The 26,243-nt window shown below is 42.4% G+C and overlaps 2 protein-coding genes across 10 annotated transcripts in view; one reads left to right on the forward strand and one right to left on the reverse strand.

Moving 5' to 3' along the window:
• The first annotated feature begins 2,522 nt into the window (after window positions 1-2,522).
• Window positions 2,523-4,761, forward strand: BEAF-32 (Boundary element-associated factor of 32kD). Of its 2 annotated transcripts, none has more exons than XM_002050049.4 (2): window positions 2,523-2,861; window positions 3,855-4,761. In XM_002050049.4, exons 1-2 carry the CDS (start codon window positions 2,624-2,626, stop codon window positions 4,406-4,408), a joined length of 792 nt encoding a protein of 263 aa, XP_002050085.2. In that variant the 5' UTR covers window positions 2,523-2,623; the 3' UTR covers window positions 4,409-4,761. The 2 variants fall into 2 exon arrangements, with proteins under 2 accessions (XP_002050085.2, XP_015029282.1); XM_015173796.3 differs by lacking the exon at window positions 2,523-2,861 and adding an exon at window positions 3,267-3,650.
• Window positions 4,762-5,546: 785 nt separating this feature from the next.
• The window catches only part of kn (EBF transcription factor knot), a 30,931-nt gene continuing 10,234 nt past the window's right edge, over window positions 5,547-26,243 (reverse strand). Inside the window, exons 4-12 of one of the 8 annotated variants that reach the window (XM_032436270.2) lie at window positions 23,398-23,471; window positions 21,122-21,190; window positions 10,402-10,483; window positions 10,141-10,258; window positions 9,600-9,881; window positions 9,377-9,524; window positions 9,026-9,318; window positions 7,950-8,483; window positions 5,547-7,196 (exon numbers count right to left, since the gene is read on the reverse strand). In XM_032436270.2, coding sequence (XP_032292161.1) covers window positions 8,347-8,483; window positions 9,026-9,318; window positions 9,377-9,524; window positions 9,600-9,881; window positions 10,141-10,258; window positions 10,402-10,483; window positions 21,122-21,190; window positions 23,398-23,471 — 1,203 coding nt within the window. In that variant the 3' untranslated portion in view covers window positions 5,547-7,196; window positions 7,950-8,346. Of the gene's footprint in view, window positions 7,197-7,949; window positions 8,484-9,025; window positions 9,319-9,376; window positions 9,525-9,599; window positions 9,882-10,077; window positions 10,259-10,401; window positions 10,484-21,121; window positions 21,191-23,397; window positions 23,472-26,243 lie in introns of all 8 variants that reach the window. The other 7 variants (XM_032436272.2, XM_032436267.2, XM_032436268.2 and 4 more) reach the window with 7 other exon arrangements.

The raw sequence follows: 26,243 nt of genomic DNA on the forward strand, positions 1-26,243 counted from the left end.
ACGAATTTTTCGGAAAACTTAAAATGGCTATATCTCGGCCAAATAAAGCCCGATAGAGGTTAAAATGAGAGGGACTACTCGGGAAGGTCCGTAGAATCCGCCCAGATCAACGGAGAAGTTATGTCGCTTTGAAACGTCATATCTCCAAGATTTTTTAGAGCGGCGGAGCTATGTCGCTTCAAAACGACATAACCGCCGTTGACCATGGCGAGATCATGTCGTGAATATCGTGTCCACAACTACACGAATTTTTCGGAAAACTTAAAATGGCTATATCTCGGCCAAATAAAGCCCGATAGAGGGTAAAATGAGAGGGACTACTCGGGAAGGTCCATAGAATCCGCCAAGATCAACGGCGAAGTTATGTCGCTTTGAAACGTCATATCTCCAAGATTTTTTTAGAGCGGCGGAGATATGACGTTTCGAAGCGACATAACTTCGCCGTTGATCATGGCGAGATTATGTCGTGAATATCGTGTCCACAACTACACGAACTTTTTTGGAAAACTTGAAATGGTCATATCTCGGCCAAATAAAGCCCGATAGCGGCCAAAAAGGGAGGGGCTACTCGGGTAGGTCCGTAGAATCCGCCCAGATCAACGGAGAAGTTATGTCGCTTTGAAACGTCATATCTCCAAGATTTTTTAGAGCGGCGGAGCTATGTCGCTTCAAAACGACATAACCGCCGTTGACCATGGCGAGATCATGTCGTGAATATCGTGTCCACAACCACACGAATTTTTTGGAAAACTTAAAATGGCTATATCTCGGCCAAATAAAGCCCGATAGAGGCCAAAATGAGAGGGACTACTCGGGAAGGTCCATAGAATCCGCCAAGATCAACGGCGAAGTTATGTCGCTTTGAAACGTCATATCTCCAAGATTTTTTTAGAGCGGCGGAGATATGACGTTTCGAAGCGACATAACTTCGCCGTTGATCATGGCGAGATTATGTCGTGAATATCGTGTCCACAACTACACGAACTTTTTTGGAAAACTTGAAATGGTCATATCTCGGCCAAATAAAGCCCGATAGAGGGTAATTGGGGGGGGGGGGGGGGGGGGGGGGGGGGGGGGGGGGGGGGAACTCGGGAAGGTCCATAGAATCCGCCAAGATCAACGGCGAAGTTATGTCGCTTTGAAACGTCATATCTCCAAGATTTTTTTAGAGCGGCGGAGATATGACGTTTCGAAGCGACATAACTTCGCCGTTGATCATGGCGAGATTATGTCGTGAATATCGTGTCCACAACTACACGAACTTTTTTGGAAAACTTGAAATGGTCATATCTCGGCCAAATAAAGCCCGATAGCGGCCAAAAAGGGAGGGGCTACTCGGGTAGGTCCGTAGAATCCGCTCAGATCAATGTATAAGTTGTTTTGTATAAGTAGATGTTGTAGATGAAACACAATGCTGAGATGGATTATGTGGATTCATGAGTCATTACCTTTTATCGAGTGGATTGGTTTGCGGCACAGTATTATTTTCAGAATTTCTAAATACGTGAAATGACTTATCAAATAAATCATCTGGGTGTATCTGTGGTTAGCCACTTACCTTAACTGTTTAATATATTTGTTCGTTACTTAATACTGAAAGGAAACAGTTAGAAACAATTGAGTCCAATTGCAATAGCTGTAAATGTAATGTCTATCGGCCAACCGCCATAAGCAATCGGCGCTAAGGCGGCAGACTTAAGGCTTATACGAAATCACTTAGAAAATATAGAACCGACTTTAAATAAATTGAAGCTGGTCGCAGGTTATATCCAAAATCAATTTTAAGCTACTACTAATATACTTTAATCCGATGCAACCACATCGCGTAGCCAATAAGATGCGTTTATTTATATTTGGAAGCATCAGCTGCTTGTTTAAAGTTTATCGGTTGCCAATCGACTGGCCGCCACAAATTCGCGGTGGGAAGATGGTCAATATGAATCGTGTGAATCATACTATATTGAAAGATTTGAGGCCAATTGTTTTTACATTATCTTTCCTTCAACATTTTTCCTTAAATTCATAAAATGACTATGCAACACCTTTTTTTTCATAGTAATTTTATATAAAATACTATCTGAGCGAGCTCCCCATGAATCATACGTAACCAGATCATAGAAATAAAGTTCTCATTAATAACTTATGATTGAATTATAGCTGAGCTTAGCTGACTGCGATGATGACCTTTTATTTAAGCATTCTAAGCTCAAAGTTCCCTTAGAATATATTGCTACTTTGTTTATTTGCTGCTTAATAAAATCACGTCTATTTGCATACATACATATGTTATGTTGTTATTATATGTATATATATATTTTATTTTTTATAAGCAATGACAAATTAGTTCTATTCTGTGTCCCTTTTTGAATTTGAATTAATTTTAGTGCCGTTTAGTTTGTTATTTAAAACTGTAAATACTTGTTGTAAAATAATGGTTTGTGACGTCACAATGTTTGTGCACTTCTATGCCAGTGTTGAACAATTCTGCGTAAATTGAACTGTCGTGCTTTGCAACACGGTTTTGTGCGTGACTAAAAATCGTGACATGCGTGTCGCAAAGTACATTTTACGTTTTGGTTTTTACATATTTTCTATTGATACCGCTTGAATAGGAGTAGCAACAATGCACGTCGAAAAGAAATCGGAATTGAGAAGTCTTCTGAAATCGGGTGACAAGCGCTGTAAATTGGTGGAACCTCGAAACGCTAAGAGCTGCGTTTGGCGATTCTTTAACCTGGTGTCTTGTGATGATCGAATAGAGCCGTATGCCTGTTGTAAAACCTGTGGCGATCTTTTGTCGTACAGCGGGAAAACAGGAACTGGCAGTCTATTGCGCCATAGATGCTTGCACACGACTAACGGTAAGTTTTGGATCTGATATTCACGCACGCCCCCTCACACTGCCACGCGTGTTCAGAGCGGGTAGCTCTGTTGTTGTCATCGCCACCGCTTGTCCTAGTGCTGTGATATGTGCTCTGCAATTTGCATTTTGGTTAGATAATTGTGTCAATCCAGTCGAATTGGTCAAATCGACTCTGGATACTAGAATTGATTCTTTCATTTAAAAGCACCATGGTGTCTGCTGAGGGTATTCGAGCTGCGAATAAGTAGTAGTGTTAGAGGTTGTCGAATAATTGTGACCCAGCATAGGATGTTGCTTTATTAATTGGTTATAAAAGTGGAAATGTGTCGTTCAGTGTTTTGTTATAATTTATAGGATTTAGTTTTGTGCTGTTTAGATTTATTTATTTTCTTTGTTTTGCTTGATTGAAACGTGTCGTTTCGCAACACTGTTTCTCGCCTGAATTTTCCAACACCGGCGCCAACAACGCTAACATCGCTATTGCGTTTTTGTGGGAAAAAATTAGAATTGAGAAAGTTATTTTGTAAAAAAAAACATTTGAAAATGCCTAAAGGTCGCGTTAGCAGTGTTTGGCAGCATTACGATATCAATGAGGAGTGCGAAAACTTTGCAGTTTGTCGCTATTGCGGCAATAATATATCGCGTGGTGGCATGGCCAGCAACCTGAAGGGTAACAACACCACCAATCTGTGGACACACTTGAGGCACAAGCACGCCGATGAGGTGCTGGTCAATCCCATACAACAACGCCCAATTAGCCGACCTGCAGTTATTACTTTAAAGAAAGGTATGCCAAATGCAGTGCTTATCACAACATTTATTGACCTATTGACGCACCTATCGATCCCGCGCGACTGTCCCCAATTGGAAACTATCGCAAAACGATGACGCCCAGCCCTGCTTTACAGCTGGGAGCCGGCAATTTATTGACATATGATTTATATATATCGTATTGCGCACCTGTAATTGTGTTTACACTTCATCCTTTCAGAAAAAACTTCACGCATCGCCAAGGCTAAAGTTGTGCGTGAGCCGCTTCGGGTTGCGAAACCAAAAGTCGATGTGCATGCATCCATAGCTGGTGCGCTGCCCCAGAAGTGGGAGGAGTACGAGCAAAACGACGAGGTCAGCGAGGACATCAAGGACATTATATACAGTGAGGATCCGCTCTGCTACAGTCCCATACAAGTGGTCGAGGATGAAATGCTAGATGCTGGCGAAAAAGTCACCGTGGTGAGCAGCAACAGGACAACAACCAATCCAGTTGTTGCTACCGTGGTCTCAGCTCCCACAAGCGCTGCAAAAACATTGAAAAACAACTTGGAAACATCCATTGAACGGCTGACCACGGTCAGCGAGCAGCTAAGCTACGTTATTCAGCAGCAACAGGAGGAGCAGCAGCTCAAGGATGATGACTATTATTTTGCGTTAAGCCTGGTACCCATAATGCGACAGCTGTCGGTCAGCCGTAAGCTTTACGTCCGCTCGAAAATCCATGAAATTTTGTACAAAGAGAGTGAGGAGACTAGAACTAAAACTGAATAATAGAACAAGCTAAAAACTACGGATATACATAAATCATTTTAAACTTACCCAAGCTGAAGAAGAAGCAGAAATCACTACAAAAAAAAAAAACAAAACAAAAGAAAGAAAGAGAAAAAAAAAACAAACACAAAAATTGTAACATTTATCTTATCAACAACTATTCATATAGGCTAAAATGTTTATATGTACGTTTGTTAACGTACCATTTGCAATTCTTAGTTGGAACATATAATTAATAAGCACATATGTTGAGACGAATTCGTATTGATAATTTAGCATGTATGTATGTATTCAAATATTTAATGCAAAACTCTTACAAAACGCTAATAAATTTACCTAAGACCTCCAAAGTAGATTCCTCCTTATAACTATTATGGTATAACTTTACTTAAGCTCTAATAACTTGCATATTTCTTTCAAATCTACTGTAACATTTCGAAATAAGAATAGTAGGTTTTCTTCTGGATGCTACACTTACCATATTCAATATATTCTTTGTTTAATTATGTAAATCTGGATACGGATACCTTAGCGGTGTTAAGTCAGAAGCTGCAATATGTTATAGCATGAGTAAGAGTTGTCTGGTAGAAGAAGTATGTAGTTCGTAGCTTTTGTAGTCTTGGATATTATAGTAGCTAATCGTTTCGGCTTTTGATCAGTGTCTATCTCTGTATATTAAACTGTTTGTCCTTGACTGTTTGGTTCTCATAGATCTTTTAGAAAACAGTCTGTTTTTTGGAATATCTCTCTCTTTGATGGAAGCGATCGGTCGTTCAATTTAGCTCGACATTTATTAGGTTCACTTTTCTTCTCACATACATGCAACATCCTATTTACATCGGATATATTAAATATATTAACTATAAGATCTGTGCTGAAAAAGATATCCGATATTTACCAATCTTATCAAGACCGCAATACAATATTGTATAGCTCTATAAAGTTGATTCGATAGAAACCAATATTTATAAGTTTTTGAAATCTTCGGCGTGCCGAATATATCCGTACTTTCTCGTTTAATAACGGGCTTCACAATTCTGCAAAACTGTTAGCATATGTCTACAAGGATATTTAATATACTCTTGTATTACAATTCTATAGATCAATGCAAATATCGTATTAGATGATGCTCTTAGTGATTCAGGCATTCATTCCGGGAAATGAGTACACGTCCGGCGGAGGCGGGACTGGGAAGTATAATGAGTGAAATAAGTTTTGGTTTCGTTAGTTAATTTATGTTTTAAATAAATTTTATTTAAATAACTTGTTGAGATTTACAAAACAGAGAGCATTACTAGAAGTATAATTTACAAATCGATTTCTGGAGCTAATTTGTGTGGCTTACGCAATGCTTACAACTAGAAATATGATTTGTATCAATAATGCATTATTATTATTTATATTTTATTTTGCTTCTATTTAGCTGTCAATAGATTTACGTGTCTCTAGAAATACGCATATATAATACAATATCAATACAATAAACCCTACAGATCGAGTAATAAACAATAAACTTACTAAGTATATGCACCCCCAATATCATCTATATTTTGTTATATGTATCTGTTTATTAATCTTAATCTCTAGTCAACAAATGTTCGGTAGTTGATTAATCTTCGATTTTGAGTAGCGGATGTGTTAATTCTTATGTAGGGACTCTAGACCTACTAGCTGTGTGTTCTGATGGGATCGATTAAGTGCACCATATGCCAAAACTTTGATAAGTATTTGTGAGTTAATTTATTTTTTTTTTTTCGGGTATAATTAGCTATTCGTTAGCAGCCCAATCATATTTTATTTATTTATAGTTTATTACATTTTTAAATTGTTATTTGTAGGTATATATCATTTTGATTATGGTTCGTCTACTCTGCCAGTTCGACACAGTTTCTAAGTGAGTTTATCAAAATTTGTTCGGAAAATGATATGAGAGATATGAGCTGGAAATATAATTTGATTCATCGATCTCCAAATAAATAATATATGTTTATATATATATTAATTTGTGTATCTTGTTTTTGGTATTTAATTTTCGTATACAAGCATTTAGATATATCCAAAATTGATTTAACTTTATTTTCGCATGACTTTCAGATCATCATCGTATTTATCATAGGTGTGTATGTAAATGGGTATATTTTGTTCTATTCACAGTTCCGATAACTACATCCAATAAATATTTGATATATATATATATATATATATATATATATATATATATATATATATATATATATATATGTACATATATCGATTAATCAAGCAAATCTTAGGTGTGCAACAAGCTGAACCGGCCAGGACTTTAACAAGAATTTATCCGTAAAGAACGGGTCGGTTCCGTTTATTGACACCGGACTATCTTAGATCTTAGTTTATAGAGCGGGCCGCAGTCCACGTATGATATGAGTTGCTGTTTTATTCATATGTATTCTGTTATTTGATATGGACTTAAAACATTTTATGAGATTTTTTTTTTTTCGTAATTTACAAGGACATTTATAAAAAGTAATCAATCAAAAATAAACAACTTGTTTTCATTTTTGCATATTTATACAATAAATATATTAGTGTATTTTTATATATTGTTGAATTTGGAAACATTTTCATCGCTTATTGCACTGTCGAGCGTCTTTCTGTTTATTTCGTTTTGGAGCGGGTCTCGGAGCCTGGGCCAACAGCTTCCCTTAATAATAATATTATTTGGTTGATGTCACCAGCTGACTGGTGCTATAGCCCTGTGTGTTGCAGGTGGGCAGGGCGAATGGGTTGAAACTCAAGCTGCTGACTCCTGCAAGTAAAAAAAAAACGATATATTTTTAAAATTTAATTTAATTTAATCGCTGTGGCGTCATCAAATTAAAGCATTTCTCACGACAACTAATTTAAAATTAATTTAAAAAAAAACTTAAAGCATCTGAAATATTTCCATGATAATATTTTATTTATTCATATCTGAAATTGTTTTAAAAAATTAATCTAGTCGCCCTAACAAAAGTTTTCTTTACTATCCGAAAATATCTTAAGTTGATGTAAGAAAATTACATAAGCTAATAATTCAAATTAAATTGTGCGCCTCATGGTATGCTAAGCTTATCGAACATTTACTGGATTATCTATGTTCCGAATTTCGATTTCGATTCGATATCGCAATTTTTGTTGTAGCATACTTAAGAGGGATTTCCGAATTAAAATGTCGGTTTCACAGTGATATTAACCAGGGCTGCCAACCCCAAAATACTCGTCGGCGGTTCAGAGTATTTGGTTCGTGAAGCTGGTTGTCTACCTTATCCTTAAGCACATTTGGTTGGTTGAAAACTTGGCTATGCTTAAAATTGTAATGAAAAAAATGTAACTTTGTGTTGCAAATGCAAAACTCTTAGAAAAAATTATAAATACCGTTATTATTCGAAATATTTGTAATATTCGATATACTCGAAAGGGAATTGTGCAACGCCAAATTATAAATACCGTTAATATTGGAAATATTCGAAAAGAAGCTGTGCAACGCATATGAGAAAAGTGTTGAAAAAATTATAAATACCGTTAAACAAGTGTTGGTTGTGTGTTGATGTTGTTGCTGTTGTGGCAGTTATTGTTGTTGTGGTGGATGTGTTTTATGAGAGACACAACGGCGGAATCCCAATCACCAGCTACACCCACTCATCAGAGTCGTCGCCGTCGCCGTCGCCGTCGCTGGAGTTGGATGCAGTGTTATCAGCGGAGCTGCCCATTGTCAACGCGAGGCGCCAATCAATGATTGTTTTTGGGGGCGTCTCTGCTTGGCTGCCGATAAGGTTGTGCTTTGAATGTAAGTGTGCGCGCGAGTGTGTGTGTGTGTGTGTGTGCGTGTGTGAGGGCCTGTTAGCTGCTCCAAGCTCCGTGCTGTTGTTGCCGTTGCCGTTGCCGTTGCTCTGCTTCGTCCTCGTTGTCTGCGTTGCTTAAACGGCCGCCGCGGTCGCTGCTGAGACGGCGGGATTGTGCCAGGGCTGGTGCGGATGGGGATAATGATGCGGGTGGGCGGCGGCGACATGGTGATGCTGCACGAGGGCCGAATGCCAAGGCGTCGACACGGACACTGTTGGGGATTAATGTCGAAAAGGCACTTGCTGAGCAAATTTTCTTTCACTTTGTGGTGGGAAGTCAGTTTTCGAGTAGGTGTTTGTATGGGTAGGGTAAAACAGAGCTTAAATAAAACTAAACTAAGCGCGAAAAAAATAATTGGAAATAACCATCATCAATCTAACATTTTCCTTAGCGTTGTTCAAAGGATGCTGGGTAAAACTTCGGGACGATTCAAGAACATCCCAAAGTTCGGATGGGACCCCAATATATTTCGTAAAAGTATCTTTTACCATGTAGATTATAATTTGTTCATTGCTTGACGCTTATAATTCCCAACAAGTAAAAGCAAGAAAGGAACGCAAAAGGCTGCGAATCTGCGTAGCCTAGACATCGACTTGGGTTCAGGATTGCTTCACTTCACCTTCTTCTCAATAAAATGTTCATCAATGATTACAGATACCCAATACGGAAACAGATTAAGCTCGGAGTCCGATTCTTAGAATGCAGGGAAGGGCATACTGCTGGCAGGACTCAAGTCTGGGTGGGGGCACTTACTTGACGTGGAGTTGAATACGCTGCCTGGCGACGATGACAGCGTACCCATATTCGGTGCGGGCGCATATCCATTCGCAGTCGCTGCGACGGCGGCGGTGGCTGCCGTGGCGCCATAGGAGCCACCCGAGCTGTGGGGCGTGGAGGCGCTGCTGCAGTAGCCGCCGCGGGGACTGACGCTGCTCGACTGGGCGCGTTGGTAGTCGTCCTCGGTCCACTGGCCGGTGCCATCCTGGACGCTGACCGCCAGCTGACCTGCGTACGAGTTGAAGCTCGTGGAACCGCCGGGCGATCTGCTGCAGCAAGAGCGGCGTTAGAGATTTCCGCCGAAGATCGGTTAGGGCTGTCGCTTACCTGGGCATGGAGTAGAGCGCCTCGACAAGATCTGCTGCGCGTTTGAGAATGATTTCCTTTTGTAGCTTCTCCGGATCGCCAGGATGCCTGGGTATGAGTTTCTGCAGCCGCTGGAAGCCATAGTCGATTGTAGGTTCGTTGAGTGCTGCTTGAACGGCATAATCAAACCGGTGGAAAGCTTAGACATGCTAACAGTCAGACATGGAGAACAGGTTCTACTTACAGACATAGACAAAGCGTCCGGGCGAGCCCTTGCAGAACTGCTTGCTCTTGTAGGAGAGCGTCACCTCGACAACGCCGGGTATGTGTCGCGGCGGGGTCTGGACCCGTATCGCGTGCGATGTGATCAGCTCGCTCCACACCAGCATTGTGCCAAAGACCACCTGCAATCCGTCAAAGAAATTGTCGCCAACAATGATGACTGTGGCGCCGCCTGTGGTCCAGCCCTCGCTGGGCGATATCGCCTTGATGCAGGGCGTGGCCACGGGCAGCGGCGGGTAGAGGCCTGCAAACGGTGCGGAAATAAACGAGGATTAGTTTGGCTGTGGACGTGAGGAGGAACAGGAGAATAAAATCAAGAAACGGGTTCGAGTTGCCAATTGCTACAGAATCGAAATGAAAACGAAAATGAAAGCTCCGTTAGGGGAGAAAAGAGCTAACAACTAACTAACTGATCGGTTAATTGGAATTTAGTTACAGACCATCGTAGGTACTGTCGGGCGCTAGGGGGTGACCGGATATGGACAGGGATGTGTTGCCTGTACCTTCCGTTGTGTCCAGTCGCTTGGCGCGGCGTCCGTGCTTCGAATTGTTGTGCACGAACATGTTGTCCGAGATGGCCAGCAGTGGTCCGTCCACGGCCACCTGGGTGGAGATGACGACCTGGCAAAAGTACGGAAAATGGCCACATTAGAAAACGATTTAAATAATTCTTAATCTAAATCATAAAAGTCCAGATATGCTGAGTCGTTGTTCCTCTTCGAAGACACGGCTTGTTTTCTTCTTAAACTTAAATTGAGACGTACCTGAAATCTTCTCATGTCTCGCGGATTGCCAGCATTTTTGAGGCAATTCTGATTGCACTTCAAGAAGAATTTAAGAAAAAAGCTGCAAGCACAAACAATTAAGAAAACTAGTTAATAATTATTAATCATAATGAAAAAGGAAAATGATTTGTCGCTGCACATTCGAATGCTCGACAGGGCAAGGCCGGATTCAGATTGCGGCGGCTTTTATTAGTTGCTAATGATCGGTTGCGCCTTTTGCAGTTGCCACTTGCCGCTTGCCACTGGCCACGGCTGCCACGTTTTGCAGCAGATGTTTCGCCTTGGGCTTGAGTCAATCCACTTGCATCCCCCCCCCCCAACATGGCTCGGGCCAGCAATTGCCGCGGGCGGCGCAGCGTGCGATAAGCGCTCGGTTCGGGCTTGGACTCGGGGTGACAGTTATGTGTGTCCTGCAGGCAGGATATTCGAAATTGACACCCGTGTGTCGCGCATTTAAATGGTAAAATATACAACACCAACTGCCTGCAGCCATCCCCCTTCCCTCTATGCGTCTCCTGTTGATTTTATTTGCTGAAATAATATTTTGTCGCTGCAGGGGTCGCCCCGCCGAATTGGCAGCTACTTTTTCAGTACTTTTTTCAGGCATTTTTGTTGTTTCTTCACTCGACAAATTGGACAAATTAGTGCAGGGGGCGTGTCACTCTTGCCCACTCTCTCTCTCTCTCTCTCTCTCTCGTCTCCCTTCTGGAGTTGTGGGGATCCACGCAGGCACATGTGCATATGTGCACACGTTTGGTGTGCCATAAATTTGTTTATTGTTGTCCTGATGAAGTGTAGTTCAAGAGGATATCCTCTCGAGTCTGAGATGTGTTGAAAGGTGTGCATGTCCTGAGCTTGAAATGTCATATGATATGCCTGGATCACATGGCATATATCTGGCCAAATTTGGATTGAAGGACCCAAGGCATATCTATTCGAAAGGTATTAGCAAACCCTTACTAAAACAAGCAGATTTATCAATATATTTTGATACCTAGTAAATACTTCATTTTTCGAAGTTTAGCTAGAGACAAATTGTTAACTGAAAAATCCAATTCGCAATCATCCAAACACCAGGCAAACACCAGGAAAATATTGTATCTAGCATATTCGGCATTTGACTTTGCATATTTGCATTTCTTGAGACTGTTTAAAAACATTTTTATGGGTCATATATAAAACAATATTTGACGATAGCAAAACACAAATTTGACATACTCAATATGTGAAATTTCAATTTCGATTCGATAAAATACACGAGAGTAACAAATGCCAGACCTATTTCGGCTTATCAGAGAATTTGAGTGCGGCATTGGGCACAATTAATAACGAACTTCATACATTTCGGACTATGAATAATGTATATATATATATATACAGATATATATATATATATGTGTGTGTGTGTGCATATTGGGCCACGCGCGAGCTGATTGTGAACTTGTTGAAGCCGTAGTTGGATCCGGGAATGGAAACAGATGTGCGTGTTGTATTTTGTTTTTATCCACTGTGCCAGCAACAGCAACAACAACAACAACAAACAGCATCAACATGAGCAGCATCATTAACACGGCCATCGGCGTTCCCTGAGGGACGCAGCGCCGTGTATCTGTCAGATACAATATCGAGTTACACAGAGACCCTCACAGATGCAACTGCAGTTGTCGGCATTGAAATTTGAATACGTATCGAGTGGATATTGAGAGCTGCTTTGTTTGGGAATAGGTTAACTCATTTACGGCTCATTCACGGTACTAATTTTTTTGTTCTAGCAGCCACCCCCGACGCGGCCCTAGCCCAGCCTCTATATGGGCAGCTAATTGACTTTCTCGGAAGTAGAGTAGGGGCAGCGACTTGTTCTCAAACTCGCACGCTTGAATTACAATGTTTTCAAATATGCTGACAGGACGCATAAATTGCCAGAGCGATGCGCGGCCCATGCAGGCTTCCCCATTTGCATATGCCAAGGACTGTGAGAATCCTTGCTGATTCAATTCAATCTGGACTGGATTTCTTGGGATTTTTGTTACTCGGATCCTGAAGCGCATCTTTGCTTTGCTGTTTGACCGTTTTGTGGCCCAACTCCGGCTGGGCAATTAAAAATTCAACGCGCGTCCTGCCAATAAATCAAAGTGTCTCCATCTTCGTCCTGGCTGTGGGGCAACAAAGTTTCTTCGACTTTTTCCTGCCTCTGGCTGCTGGCCACGCGAAATTTTCATTTAATGAAAAGCTACGCATCATCAAACGCGCGCACATGACATTCGCCTGGCCAGCAAAATGGCCAGCTTAAATGGGCAAAAATGGCGTCCACAGACCCATTGGCATCTGGAGCACGTAGAGCCAACGAAGTGCATAATTGGTCATTCATATTTGGCCTGGCCAGGAGCTGCCAATAGCTGCTTGTTTCGGGCTACTTAACATTGCCAAGCAGCTTTAAATTTCAGCTCAACTCGATTGAAGCCAGTTGAAGTTAAAGAAAAGAAAATATAGAGTTCATTTTGTAAATTTTATATATAATATAAAAAAATCATGAATATTTGAACAATATCTCCCTTTAAAAAAACAATATTAATTCGAAATAAACAGACTTCTGCACTAGGCTGAATTAAAATTGAAATAAATACGAACAGGTTGTAAACTTTCGAGCCGCCGGGAATATCCAAGTTGGAGTTTCATGAATGCTCCAACGATTAACTGCGAATTTGTGAATCAACAACAACAACAACAACAACAGAAACAAGAGAATTGAGCTTTATCTTTGCATCGCTCGCACAACATTTAATGATGAATACGAACGTGCATAAATCGCTTTGGGTTCTGGCCCTGGCTTGGAGCTGTCGGTGATGTTATCTGGCAGCCTGTGGCAGTAGTAGGAGGCGTCAACAGAATGTAGCCGAAAGCGTTTTGTGGCGCACGCCAAGCAGCGCCACGGCACAGGTGAGTGGCACCTCCTGCCACCTGCCTTCTGCCTTGTAGCCGCTGCGGGCAACTTGGCGCTAATTTTTCACTAACGATAATATTCAAAATTTTCAACTTTATTGCCGCATAAAGTCAATGGCTATGCCAGACACGAACACACGCAGAGCCCAATGCTGCCAGTTTAGCAGTTTTCGAGCTAAATGCGGCCGTCTTCGGAGATTGTCAGCAGTTAATAGCTGAAATGTGCAATGCGTGCATAGATATTTGTTTCGATTTAACTGGCCAGTATTGTAAAAGGCGAGGGACTTAAGCCGCTTAACAGCACTGTCAGAGCGCTCTGGTGTGACTGTACGTCAGATTAAACAGAAATCTTCAGAGAAATGCACTTCGCTTAAAAGGAAAGCAATATGGACTCTGGTCATTCAAGGCAAAAAAATATATATCTTAACAAAATTGTATTGATTTGCTAATTAGCTTCTTTTTTTTCGTTTTAGCAGTTTTTAGCATTCGACTTAGATACTTTTAGTAGCGATACAATTGGCATCACTGTCCAAAACGTACAAAGACACTGCGAAAAACTTACTTTGGCGCCATTTCCATGGCATTTTCACGCACACGCACACGCACATACACTTTTCACACAGACACACACCAAGGCAAAAGATGGCGGCCGACGTCACCATTTTGTTGATGTTCAGGTTCAGGGCTGCTGCTGCGACTGCTGTTTTCTATTGTTGTTGGAACTTTTATTTATTTATGCTCTTTCTCGGCTTAGCGCTGCACGCTTCGCGGCGCACGCACAGACACCCGCAACACCCCGCAACCACAACCCCATGGAGCACCCCAAGCGTGCTGTAAAGATTTCCCGCCACCCGTCTCGATGTCGCGTCGGCACAATCCTTATCAAAATCGCACTTGGACTTGGACTTGGACTTGAACGTCTTTGGCCGTCTTTGTTGAGAGTTCATAGCTTTTGGGTCTTTGTAATAGACTTTGAGGGCGGTTTTCCATGCTCTGTTTCTTTTGTTGTTTGTGTTTTTGTGTGTTTTGTTACGCTTTCGTTTTCGTTGTGGCTCATCCTTTTGGCAGGAAGAGAAAACCTTAGTATGGAACTTGTTGAAAACACTTTCGCTTATCCATCAGAATCCTCGCCAAGAGAGCGAGAGCGAGAGCGAGCGTGAGAGCTAATGCAAAAGTGAGCAGCATTTCGAGTGAGTTCTGAGTGAATTTCCGTATCTTTTGAGTGGAGCTTTGCCTGCGTTCATTTCGTGAATGAATCTTCCCAAGTATGGTATGAGAGTAAGGTTGGGGGGGCTGATGCTTTTTTGGCAGAGTTTTGTTTGTTTTGGGCGTGCGTGTGCGTGTGTGCGTATGTGTGTGCTGGGGGTTGCTTTGGGATTCAATGTCATGCCGCTGGGACCAGGGAAATACCTCGTAACTGTTCTAGTCGATGTTGTTGTTTTTGTTTTTACCGGGAGAAGCAGCAGCAACAGCAGCAGCAGCAGCAACAACAAAAACAACTTTGGCAGCTTTTTTTGTTTGCGATTTCTTCATCTTTAAACTGATTATTTCTGTAAGCACACACGCATCTGTGAGCATGTGTGTGCGTGTGTGTGACCATAAAAATACCATATCGAGGTTAAATATCAGACATCGATAAAAGCTACAGACAGACAAAGATACAGCCACAAGGAGTACAAATACAAAAGTATCTTTGCATGCGTGCTGCTGAAAGTATCTGCGTATCTGTAGCTGTAGCTGTATCTGTATCTGTGTCCGTGTGTTTGGGTTTTGGTCCCAACATCAATGTCTTTAACTTTTGCTACTCTTTGGCTTATCCCTTTGCATCCGGTTCTAACCTTTGGCGAACTACTGAGCCATCAAATTATCGACCTTATTGAAATGCGTAAATTATGCTAACTATTTTGTAGCGATACTTCTGAGCGTGTGCGAGTGAGTGTGAGTGTGTGTGAGTGTGTGGATGCCTATGTTGACTGCCAGTTAACGCTTTTAATATAATTAATTATGCAGCATGTGTAAATGGCGAAGGAAATAGCTAAACGAATCACAACCCATGAGAAACATGAGCTGAGCTCCTTTAGAAGCTGCCTAATCAGAAGCCATTTGGCGGGCATCTGTAAATTTTAAATAACATCGCGGTCATTTCAATTATGCACATCAGATAGTTTGAAGCACACATTATTGATAATTCATCGGGTTCTTCAGCTGAGCAGATGAACAATTTGAACTATGCTGAAACAAAGCATACATTAAAGCCTAAAACTTCTTTGTCGAAGTATTCCTTATATAAAATGTACATATGCCCAAGCTATCCATATCAATCTAAAAGGTTTGACAAGTATCTGACATGAGTTTTTGTCAATTATATTATATTATATTTAATTTAACTGATTTGTTTTAATTGGAAGCATTCAGGTAATTCTACAGTTTATCTATCTGTATCTTGCTGTTGAATTTGTGTAAATTCCAGCAAATGTTTTTAAAGCGAGGACTGTATAAAAAAATATAAAAAAAATGTTAATCTGCAATTTGAAAATAGATATTTATGATTTAATAAACTACTTTTCCCAGGAGCTAACGATTCGCAACGAATGCCATTTTGCCATTTAAAATGGAGAGAAAGAGTAGGAGCAGAAATTTGCATTAATAATTCAATTTCAATAGACAGGCAACAAATATGCAAATTGTGCGCTCTTTGAAATGCAAAATTCAATTCGAATTTTGTATCCGTTGATTTATGAGGTGCGAATCAAGTGCAGTCGCACGCGGTTAGGCAAAGTGTCTGCTGCCAGAGCCTGAGAACGGGCCACTTCAAAGAAATCCACCAGCAAAGAAATAATGTGTGTCTGTGTGTGTGCATCGATTGGGACGCCACTGTCTGGCATTGGTTGGGCAGCGATAAAAAGTCAAATGTACGAGCGGAAATATCTTTATCGATAATTAACTGTTATGGACTCTGTCTCTGTCTGTCTCTCCGTCTGTCTGCCCAATATTTCATATGCCTGCGTGGGCCTGTCGATTGTCGACCACAAGTGCCGTTATATTTGTGTCTGCGTTTCATTTTTTGCTGTTTTCTTTTCCTGCGTCGCTTTGAATATTTGAGCAGCCCTGGCCCTGGCACTCGTAACCATCCATTCACCACATTCGTGTATGCAGCAGCCTTCAGCCCTCAGCCCTCGGCCTTCGTCCACTTCATTTTCTGTTTCAGTTTTGGCTTCGGTTCCATTTGTTACACCCGCACCATCACCTGAACAGGAGCTGGCGAATGGTGTGCCTGAATGCATTTAGAAAATTAAAAATTGTAGCCACAACTAGCAGCAGTTTTGTCATCATTTTAGCGCGATTATCAAGGCATGCAATGGCCAAAAACATTTGCTAGCCGCACGCAGCCAATACCCTGTTTACACTCGTGGCGTTACATAGTGTGTATAGTGTGCAGCAGATCAAAAATCGTGGCCGTATTCAATATGTTTAAATAATGATCAATTAACAATTAAACTGAAAGTCATATAAAAATATTGTATGCTTTGGCTTTTTCAGTAATTTGCAAAATGCCTTTCGAGAAGTCTCACAAACCCTTCTTTTTGACCGCCACTGTATTCAGCACGCGCGGCTTGCATATTGGACACCATTAAACGTCAATTCTATTTGTCGCCGTCGTGGTGGGCCTTGGGGGTTTAGTGGGTGAGAGGAGTTAGGGGGCGGGCTGCACAGTTGCCCACATTTGCCCGTGAGTTTGCACTTAGTTTATTTGTCGCGCCGGCAAAATATAGAAAATTGAAATAAAGCGAAGAAACTGCCAATGACGTAGATAAATGCAAATGCGGCAAATTTCGGATTGTGCGCTTGGCTTTTTGCTCCTTTTTGTTGGCCACTCTTCCAAATGGCAATATTCAGCTAGTTCCAACAGATGGGCGATGTTTGCTGTGTTTGTTTTTTTTCCATTTTCCTTAAAGTGCACAGCACAATTTACTCAAATTAAAAAGTCGAAGCGGTCATTCGACACGCGATAATCGTTAACTGCCGTGTTAGTGTGTGTGAGCGTGTGTGTGTGCGTGTGCGTGTGCGTGTGTGTATGTGTGCTGTCAATGCAGCCACGGTATAATTTGCGTTATTACGCATACGCCAGATGTGCCCATCATAAACATTAAATGGGTACATGGAATGAGATTAAAAAAATTGAAAATAAATACGAAAATTCGATAAACAAAGCTCAAGATCACCGAAAATGTGTGAAAAAAACGCGAAACACAAAACAACCACACACAAAAATGAGTACAACAACCACATAGATGCCACAGTTGGCTGACCGCAGAGCACAGCCAGAGCTGGGCCAGAATCAACCACGGTGGCGACAATGCGACCACCGCCGAAGTGCGCTTTAAATTCACTTAATTATGGAACACACACGAAGCGCATACCAAAAGATGCGTAGCAAACGTAGCAATCGATCCGCACACAATGCTTCGAGTGTCCTCGCAAATCATAAATAAAAGGAGGCCCGAGACGGCTGCTCACAAGTTGGGACTGTGCTGAAACTGGGCTTCCAGTTGAAGCTGAAGCTGAGCCCGAAAACGTAGACCCAAATGGAGTTGGCGATGGCGACTGCGCTTGCGCTTGCTCAGTCCTCACCTGCGCTGGTAATTGCAAATCCTCAGTTATCTATAGGTACTGTGACAAAAGGTTTAAATACTTGACTTTACAATTGAATCGTAGAATCGACATTGACTTAATCTAATTGATGGGCAAAGATTAAAAATATATATATTTCCCACACAAGACTCGAGGATATTCTTTACTTATCTCAAGCTGTTCTTTAAAATTGTTGTCCATTCGATTTCGTGAAAGTTTGTTTTTTGAATTGATTTCGTATATAGAAGGCGCATTTTGCCCCACTGTGCGTATGTGCCGCATTGTGTGCACATTTTCGGCATCTGTAAAGCCGCTGCCGGCGACTGCAGATCGTTGCATGAATAACAGAAATTCATCAATAAAACATGTGGAAACCAAAGCAGTGTCTCCTTGATGTTGTTGTTGCAGCTGGTGCTGTTGCTGTTGCAGCTCTCACGGCACACGTTCGAGCGTCATGCAAGTGGCAGGAACAGCAACAGCAGCAGCAATCGCCGCAACTGTTGTCTTGTCTGCTGGTTGTTGTCATATGTATCAGTTTTTGGCTTAGCCACAACCACTTTGAGATGCTGGCGGCCTGCTCAGAGTCGGAATTTTCAATCAGTTCCAATTGTTGCGCGCTCAGTGACAAGTTTTCAGCGATCAGCAGCCGAGTGGCGAAATGTGCTGGACCCCCGGCCAAGTTAGCGCTTTAGCGTGTGGGCCTTGCAAAATTTAGTTGCGAACACATAGATTATCCAGGCAGAACGAGCTGGCCAGAGACTTGGCGGCATGATCTACTGGCATATCAATGAGCAGGAGCAGTTGCTGTCTCCGACTGATCCATGCCGCCGCCGCGGCTCTGATTGGAGTGTGTGCAGCGGTGATTGATATGCGCCTCTTCAGTTTGATCTGGCAATGGCTCTGGTTCTGGTTCTGGTTGTGACTCTGTCTCCTACTCTCTTTCACTCTCGACAAGATTTACAGGCCGGCTGACAAATGCGACATGTGCCGAGGCAGAAATGCCAACGGCTGAAAGCTGGGAATGCGACGGGATTAACCAATTTGGTCAATGCCAGCTGCGGCTAACAAGGCGATCGCATTGCGCAAATAAACAGGCGAAAAATGAATTAATAATCGTAAATATCGCGCCTGCGCACGTGGATCCGCACTCCAGTTACCTGTCCGGCTGGATGGACAGCAGCCAATAACTGTTCTTGCAACGGATTTCGCTCCATTGTGGAGCACGTAACGCGTACGAAAACACGCTCAGCAATTTTAACAAGATCATAAATGCTGGGGGCTCTGATCTTGCCGAACCATAGCTTGGCCCAGGCCCAGTCTGTTGCTTCCATAGATTTCCTAATTTGCAAACAGGGTCTCTTTTTACAGGCAACAGCAACAACATGAACAGGCAATCAATTAAATTTAATTATCACACCAATTATGGCCTGATTGCCAGCAACCAGCCAGCGCATAAATGAGTCTCCATCTCCAACTCCGACTTGGTCTAAGTCCCTCCATGCTTTTGTAATAGAATCATTAAGTCTCTCGTTGTTGCTGCTGGCTGGAGGCCAGTTTTCGCGGAATCCCACCATGGTGGACAATCTATATAGATGCCATTTGGCAGCTGCACTTTTACAGATAGGCAAATAGTTTTGAACACCCGTTGCCCCAGTTGAAGGGACCACCGCAGCTGGCAATGTTAGCCACAATGATAATGATGTTGTTGGAGTCCATCGGTCGTTTGGGGATTGTTATCTGCATAAGGTGCGATTCAATTGACCAGCTCAAATTCTTCAACAAGTCTGTCGCACGCAAGGAGCCCCAACCAACAAGGCCATCGAATCATTCAGGAGTAGCTGACTTATGCAAAAAAAAAAAAAAGGCGAAGAAGCATGTCCAGATCCCGAGCCCGACAAGGAGATACTATGAATCGCGCGCCGGACTGTTTTTGCCAACATTCTGCTTTCCTTCTCTAGACACATCCGGCTGTGCTTTTTCTTTGGTGTTTATTATGAAAATGTAAGGGGGAGAAGTATCCGAAAAGTCATATAATTCTCATGATGTACTTTTCAGAAGCTACGTTTGAAATTTCAATTCTCTGGTTCCCATATTTAATCAGATTGAGCCGAAATAACAAACGAACAGAATATGAACAGGAGTATGTTCATCTTGGGAGGTTCGATATGCCCTTTGGGACATAATATAATTATATCCTTATGGGTAATTTTAAGTTATTAAATACGCATTAAAAGGCATATATTATAATTTGAACTTGGAAGCTGTTAACTTAGCTATTCAATAAGCCCTTCTTTTTAATGTGCCCCTTTCAAATATTATAGTTTTTTCAAGAATTCCCTTTCTACTCGCACATGCAGCATATTATTTGTATGAAATTAATATTCTCAGCCTCGATTTCCGACCAGCGCCCGCCCGCCTGCCCACCTACTGTGGCTACTTATATTTTTGTGCAAACAATTTGTATTTCTCTAATAATATTTCCGAAGCCAATTAGAGGCGACGCACTCCCGGCTGGCGGCCTCAGGCTCCGGCTCGACCTCGACTGGGAAGTGGCTGCGGCATTGGGATCGACGGGCTGAATGGCAGCCGCAAGGATGTGCATACAATTAACATAATTCGCCTGACACGTGACAGGCGCACGAGGGGCGGGTCCGGGAGACAGAGAAGGGATGCGGCAGTGGGCAGACGGGGGGTGTCGGATTGCCATTGCGAGTGCTGCACTCGTCTCAATTTACAATTTACAATTCACAATTCACAATTTATGAAAATAGAATTTGCTTTGGCATGTTGATGAACTTTCATTTTGGCCAGCTCAGACTTGGAGCTTCCGGAGCTCACCGAGCTCCGCTTGCTGTCTCGCCAGTTGCCCCCGCCGCATGCGACAACTGCCCCGCCCCATCTTGGGGCGAGCTGCCGCATCATGTTTTATATTGCAGTTGATAATAATGCCAATAAATCAACGATACGCATACAAGCCGCAAACAGGCAGGCAAAATAAAAAGCGCTCAGCGCCGATGATGAAAAGCAGCTTAAAATGTCATCTTTTGTATGGCGCAGCAGCTCGGAGCTGGAGCTGGAGCTGGAGTCGGGGTCGGTGTCTCTGCTAGGACATTACACATCTACTTACCGATCAATAATGACGGGGTCCGATGGCGTCTCGTTGCGGTTACCACAGCTCTTCTTATCACAGCAGCGGCTGCAGGTAAAATAGAATGAAATCGATTGGTTAAAAGTCTTAAAGAAGAGTTTAATACAATGTAAAGCTACATGGAAACATTGCAGCAATTACTCGCCCAATTATTTGTTTAGCTTAACTTAACTTAAATTGAAGCAGAAAGAGAATAAACCAACATTTTTAATTATACTTTTAAAATACCTAAAAAATAATAACAAGAAGCACTTAAAGAAAAAGATATCCTTATATAATATATATACACAGTGAGAAAAAAAAAAGGAATTGACAAGAAAACATACGTAATTTTTAGAATGTTCATTCATGGGCAGATTTTGACAAGGTTCTGCTCAATTGTGAAACATAAAAATGCCAATTTGGTCTAGATATTTTAACTTGATCGTTCCTATGACAACTATTTGATATATTGGTTCGATCGGGTCGAAAAACAAATGAACAATGGGACATAATTGTATTAGTTAAAGCTTTGTGGGACTATCTTTTTGGGTAAAAAACATTTCGGGACAAATTAAGAATACACACGCTTAAAAAAAGTTTACATTTAATATTTACTCACGAATCATAATTAATTCTTTGATACAGAGAAATAATTTGAAGTTAGGCAAAATGTTTTCTACATTTTTTGCTATGCATTTTCCGATTCTTTTAGCAAAAAAAAAAAAAAAAAAAAAAATATACGCACTCGGATTAAGTTCAATGGCTGCGTAATTTTTGGCCGCACAGCCTCTGGGCAGCGATGAGATGTGGGCCGCCGAAGGGGGAAGGGGTAGAGGACTGGGTCGTTTGGGGGTGGCACACTAACTGGGCGGCTTCAGCTAAAGCTTGAGCTTTGGCATCGTGCTGGGCAGAACATAAACATGGATGACTAAAATGGGCGAAATGCCAAACGATAAAGAAGAAGCCATTGCCGCTGCTCGCCACGGCAGCGAAGTCGACTGCGACGCCGGCGCCATTGTGTTTGTATTTGCTTTGTGTTACGCGAAGCTGTTGATTTTTGCTGCTTTCTTGGCCAAGCCAAGGCTGGAGCTGAAGCCGGGGGAGAGTCAACCCCTGTGCGTTGTCCCCTTGTTTTGATAATGCTACGCAAACATAAAAACTGGGTGCCAATCCGAAATAATAAAAGATGGCCGGCCAGCGCACCCTGAAGCTGTACCGAAAGCCACGGCAGGGGGGCGGCGGAGGGCGTGGCCGGCTAAAGGGGACGAATCTGTGTAATTTTTTTGTTGTTCTTTGCTTGTGTTTTTGCTGTGCCGTATTGTGTATGCCTGTTGTTGGGGTACTTTGGGTATGCTGCACGTCTCCGGAAGCTAAAAATCGAAATCTACCGTAACTTATCCAACTTATCTTTATCTTCAACTTATCTTTGCCTAGCTCAAAGGTTTTTGGAATGCCTGACAGAGAAGAACGCTTCAGTTCAATTGAATGGGAAAGTTCACGGCATATTTTTGTACTTCCACCTAAATTGTCATATTAAATTCAAGGGTATGCCGTAGTCGGTCACGTTTTGGTGGTTTTTCATTTGTGTTATTTTGAGGCAACCTTCAACTGTCAGCCTCCGTTGGGCGCTAGAAGGGTGAACTGCCCAGAGATATGATGATGCTAGATGTCGATGGGAAGAGTGGAAAAAAAAAACCCGAGAGAAAAGATATGCGTGGAGGGGAGGGGGCCTTGGGGGCTTGCGAGTGGCTGCCATTTATACGTTTCAGCTCTCGTGCGTTTGAGCGTAAAAATAAAACGAAGGACGCATCGGCCGACTGACAGGACAGGACAGGACAGAACACGGCGGACGGACAGACGGGCCAGAATAGAATGGCATAGAAGGGCGCGACACGGCGGAGGGTTGAGAGGCAAACTAAAAAATCAACATTATTATAGCAGGCAACAAAAAAGCTCCAAGAGTAGCAACCTAAAAATATAAAAAAATAAAAGAAAAAAACAGAAAGAAAACAAAAGCTGCGTAGTGGAAAAATCACGCGGAAAACGCTTAAAACAAATGAGCGTAGCTGCCAAGGTGCGAGGGGAAGGGGAAAGGAAGAGCAAAGCTCACAAGCCAAATATAAATACTTGGACAAAGCTCTGGGGAGCCAAAGCGGCAGCTGGACACCCTCGAGACAAGGGAATCAAAGGTGTGGATTACTCAAAGTCGAACTCAATGCATCCAAATCATTTGCAGATTATTAAAGGAATCCAACGCGGCAAAACGAACTCACCTGCACATCACCTCGTGCGTCAACAGGACACGGCACATCTCGGGATTCTTGTCCTGGCCCTCGTAGATGATGGCCTGCAATGAAGAAAGCATACACAAATTGTAAATAATTGTTTACTAGCTGGCCCCAGCTCTGGCCATATTTTACGTACTTAGGAGTGTGCTTAGGCTAAAAGGATCAAAGGCAAATATACACCACAGCTCAACTAGGCTTAGGCCGTTTGCGCGGTAGCCAACTCACAATTTATACAAAGCTTTTTTTCAGAGAGCAAGAGTCTAAGCTTAATCAAAATAGATACTTCGCAAAGACTCAAAAGACAACTAAGACAACTTAATGGACCTAAGTAACTATTATTTATAATATACTATATCATAGATCGTAGTCTCAAAAAGTTACCTCTTTTAATAAGCGACTCGATTTGAAAATTAAACAAATAATGTACGCAGAGTTAGATGCCACCTTGATCTAGAGGTCAAACCATGAACAAAGAGCCAAACCTTGTGAAAATCGGACAATATTTGACCGCGTTATGGAAGTGGAAAATTTTACCCTATGTCTGTCTATATACGATATTGAAGGATATTTAAGGGTAGCCAGGTGAAACATTCTCGATCCATTCCATTGATTAGTCGGACTGTGTACTCACCTCTGGCGATTATCGCATATATAGAGCACATCAGCCCTATAGCTCAATGGGAACCTGTTATCATCCCCAACCATTAGGCAAATATAAACAGACATAAATGCTAATTACGGTGCAACTACTCGAGAATTGTGAGCTGAGCTGGTCAGAAGGTCGTGACATATGGGACACACACACCATGCAAATATTTACACACTCGAAGCGGGAGCTAAACGCCGCGGCAGGCGGCCAAAATTCGGCTAATAATAACTGAGGGGGCGCACTTGGTATTTGTATTTGTTTGGGCGGTAAAAAAGAAAACTTCGTACTCGCTGTTTGCCAGAGGGGAGAGGGGGGGGGGTGTTTACGAAGAGAGGGATTGGAGGGGGGGCAAAAACATTTTAGTGTCAGTGACTACAGAAAATCGTGGCATGTGCGAGGCACACGCACTTGATTGTGCACTCCAAGTGGCAGGGAAATGTTAACCGCAAGTGCAACTCTCGTCAGACAATCTGCTGCAATTTCAAGAGATGAAGATGCGAAAGGGAGAAACTCTCGAGTGTGTGGTGGAACAATAACAAATAGATAAACAAACGAGGCGAACAACCACTGCAAGGGGCGCAGGAAAAAAAGGCGCATAGTTCTCTAATTTAAAAATGATTAAAGCGGGTCGCCGGCTCGTCTCTGCCTCCCTGTAATCCAACACTCATCCAATGAATTAGTTGGCAAAAACACGGCATATGCGACAGCAACAGCCCAGAAGCGAGCGGGGGGTGGCCAACGGACTGTGGACTCATTCATCACTATCAGCGTCCTTGCAGGACGAGAGCTGTAAAAATGCATGTACCCGTGCCTTGCCGTGCCTTGCCGTGCCTTGCCTTGCCATGCCGTGTACACGCAAAAGTAATAACAATAACTACCTAGGATAACTTGCACGGAGAGGAACCGGCAATCATTTCATCCACCAGCGAATGCTGCCACTTGCCACAGCGTCAAGGACGAGTGCCTCTGACGTCATCAGCATATGTGCATTGTTTCTGTTTCTGCTTGTCTCCCGCCTCAGTCGCATCCAGCCCAGCCGGAAGCCAGGGCAAGCCAAACAGATAATCAGAAATTAATTTCACTGCAACCAGTCCTGGCAGTCCTGGGTTTTCCCGCTGCCCCCCTGCTGAGCATAGGTAACGCGGCAGCAGCATCAATGCCACATGTAAAATTATGATCATCCCTTATTATCCCGTTTGTTGGGTTAATAACTTCCCTGCCCTGCCCTTCCCCTTGTACAGAACAAGAAAACAACGTCGAAAAAACATTAACAGCCTTGCCCTTCCGCCCAACTGAAGCTCCCTAAGTCCAGGGATAACAACAACTATCCGCAAAGGATACAGTCAATGCCTTGGCTCAATGTCAACTAGTTACCAGCCAACAGTTGGGATCGCATTGAGTGTGAGTCTGCTTTTTGTGGGACAAGTGCAGCTAATTATAGCCCAAGCTCGTGTCCGGACACGTACCTAGATTCAGCTCGGGACAACATCCTTCGTCAAGGATTTTGGGCACATGTTTGCCTTCTAATGGACTTTCTATGTTTGGTCAATACATTTTTTATACGTGTTTTTCTATTATTTTTAATTATGTTATAGGATATTGACTAAAGGAACAAGTGTACAAAAGTACAGTGAAAACCCTGTAAAGTACCCTGTAAACTATTACTAAAATGGAATATTTTTGAAGTTAAAAGTTAGTTTGTCAGGCAGTATAAATATTTATCGCACACCCTTAATATATAAGAAATTTGTAATCCCAAATAGTGCAAATTATCTGAAAATATTATTTAACTATTATCTGAATTATCTCAGAGTAGTTCAATCAAACTATGCCAGATTAATTTGTTTTTGTGGAAAACCCCAAAAGGGCCATGTCTGCCTTTTATATATGTAACACCCGCATGTCGCGCTAGTAGAAAATTCCATTGAGAAATTCCGAAATGTTTGGCCACCAACAATGCTGGGCTTGGGATTTGGACAGGATCAGGCCATCAATCATAGTGGCGGCCAGAGATGAAACAATTAGTGCAACTGGAAATCTGGAGCAAATCTGACTGGCAAAGTGCCCCTAAATGGCGCATCTAATAAAAAACTAAACGGCAGCCAGCACTAAAACTGGAGTAAAAGCGTTTAAACTACGATTTATCACACAGACCTGGCTGGCATCCGTCCAGAGCAGGAGC

This window comes from Drosophila virilis, chromosome 5, assembly GCF_030788295.1.
Source record: "Drosophila virilis strain 15010-1051.87 chromosome 5, Dvir_AGI_RSII-ME, whole genome shotgun sequence".
Taxonomy (NCBI): domain Eukaryota; kingdom Metazoa; phylum Arthropoda; class Insecta; order Diptera; family Drosophilidae; genus Drosophila; species Drosophila virilis.

Excerpts from the sequence above, each read along its gene's own strand:
- BEAF-32 (XM_015173796.3), top strand. The coding sequence starts at position 3,407 with ATGCCTAAAGGTCGCGTTAGCAGTGTTTGGCAGCATTACGATATCAAT. Across the intron at positions 3,651-3,854 it reads AGTTATTACTTTAAAGAAAG|AAAAAACTTCACGCATCGCC; the intron begins GTATGCCAAATG and ends TCATCCTTTCAG.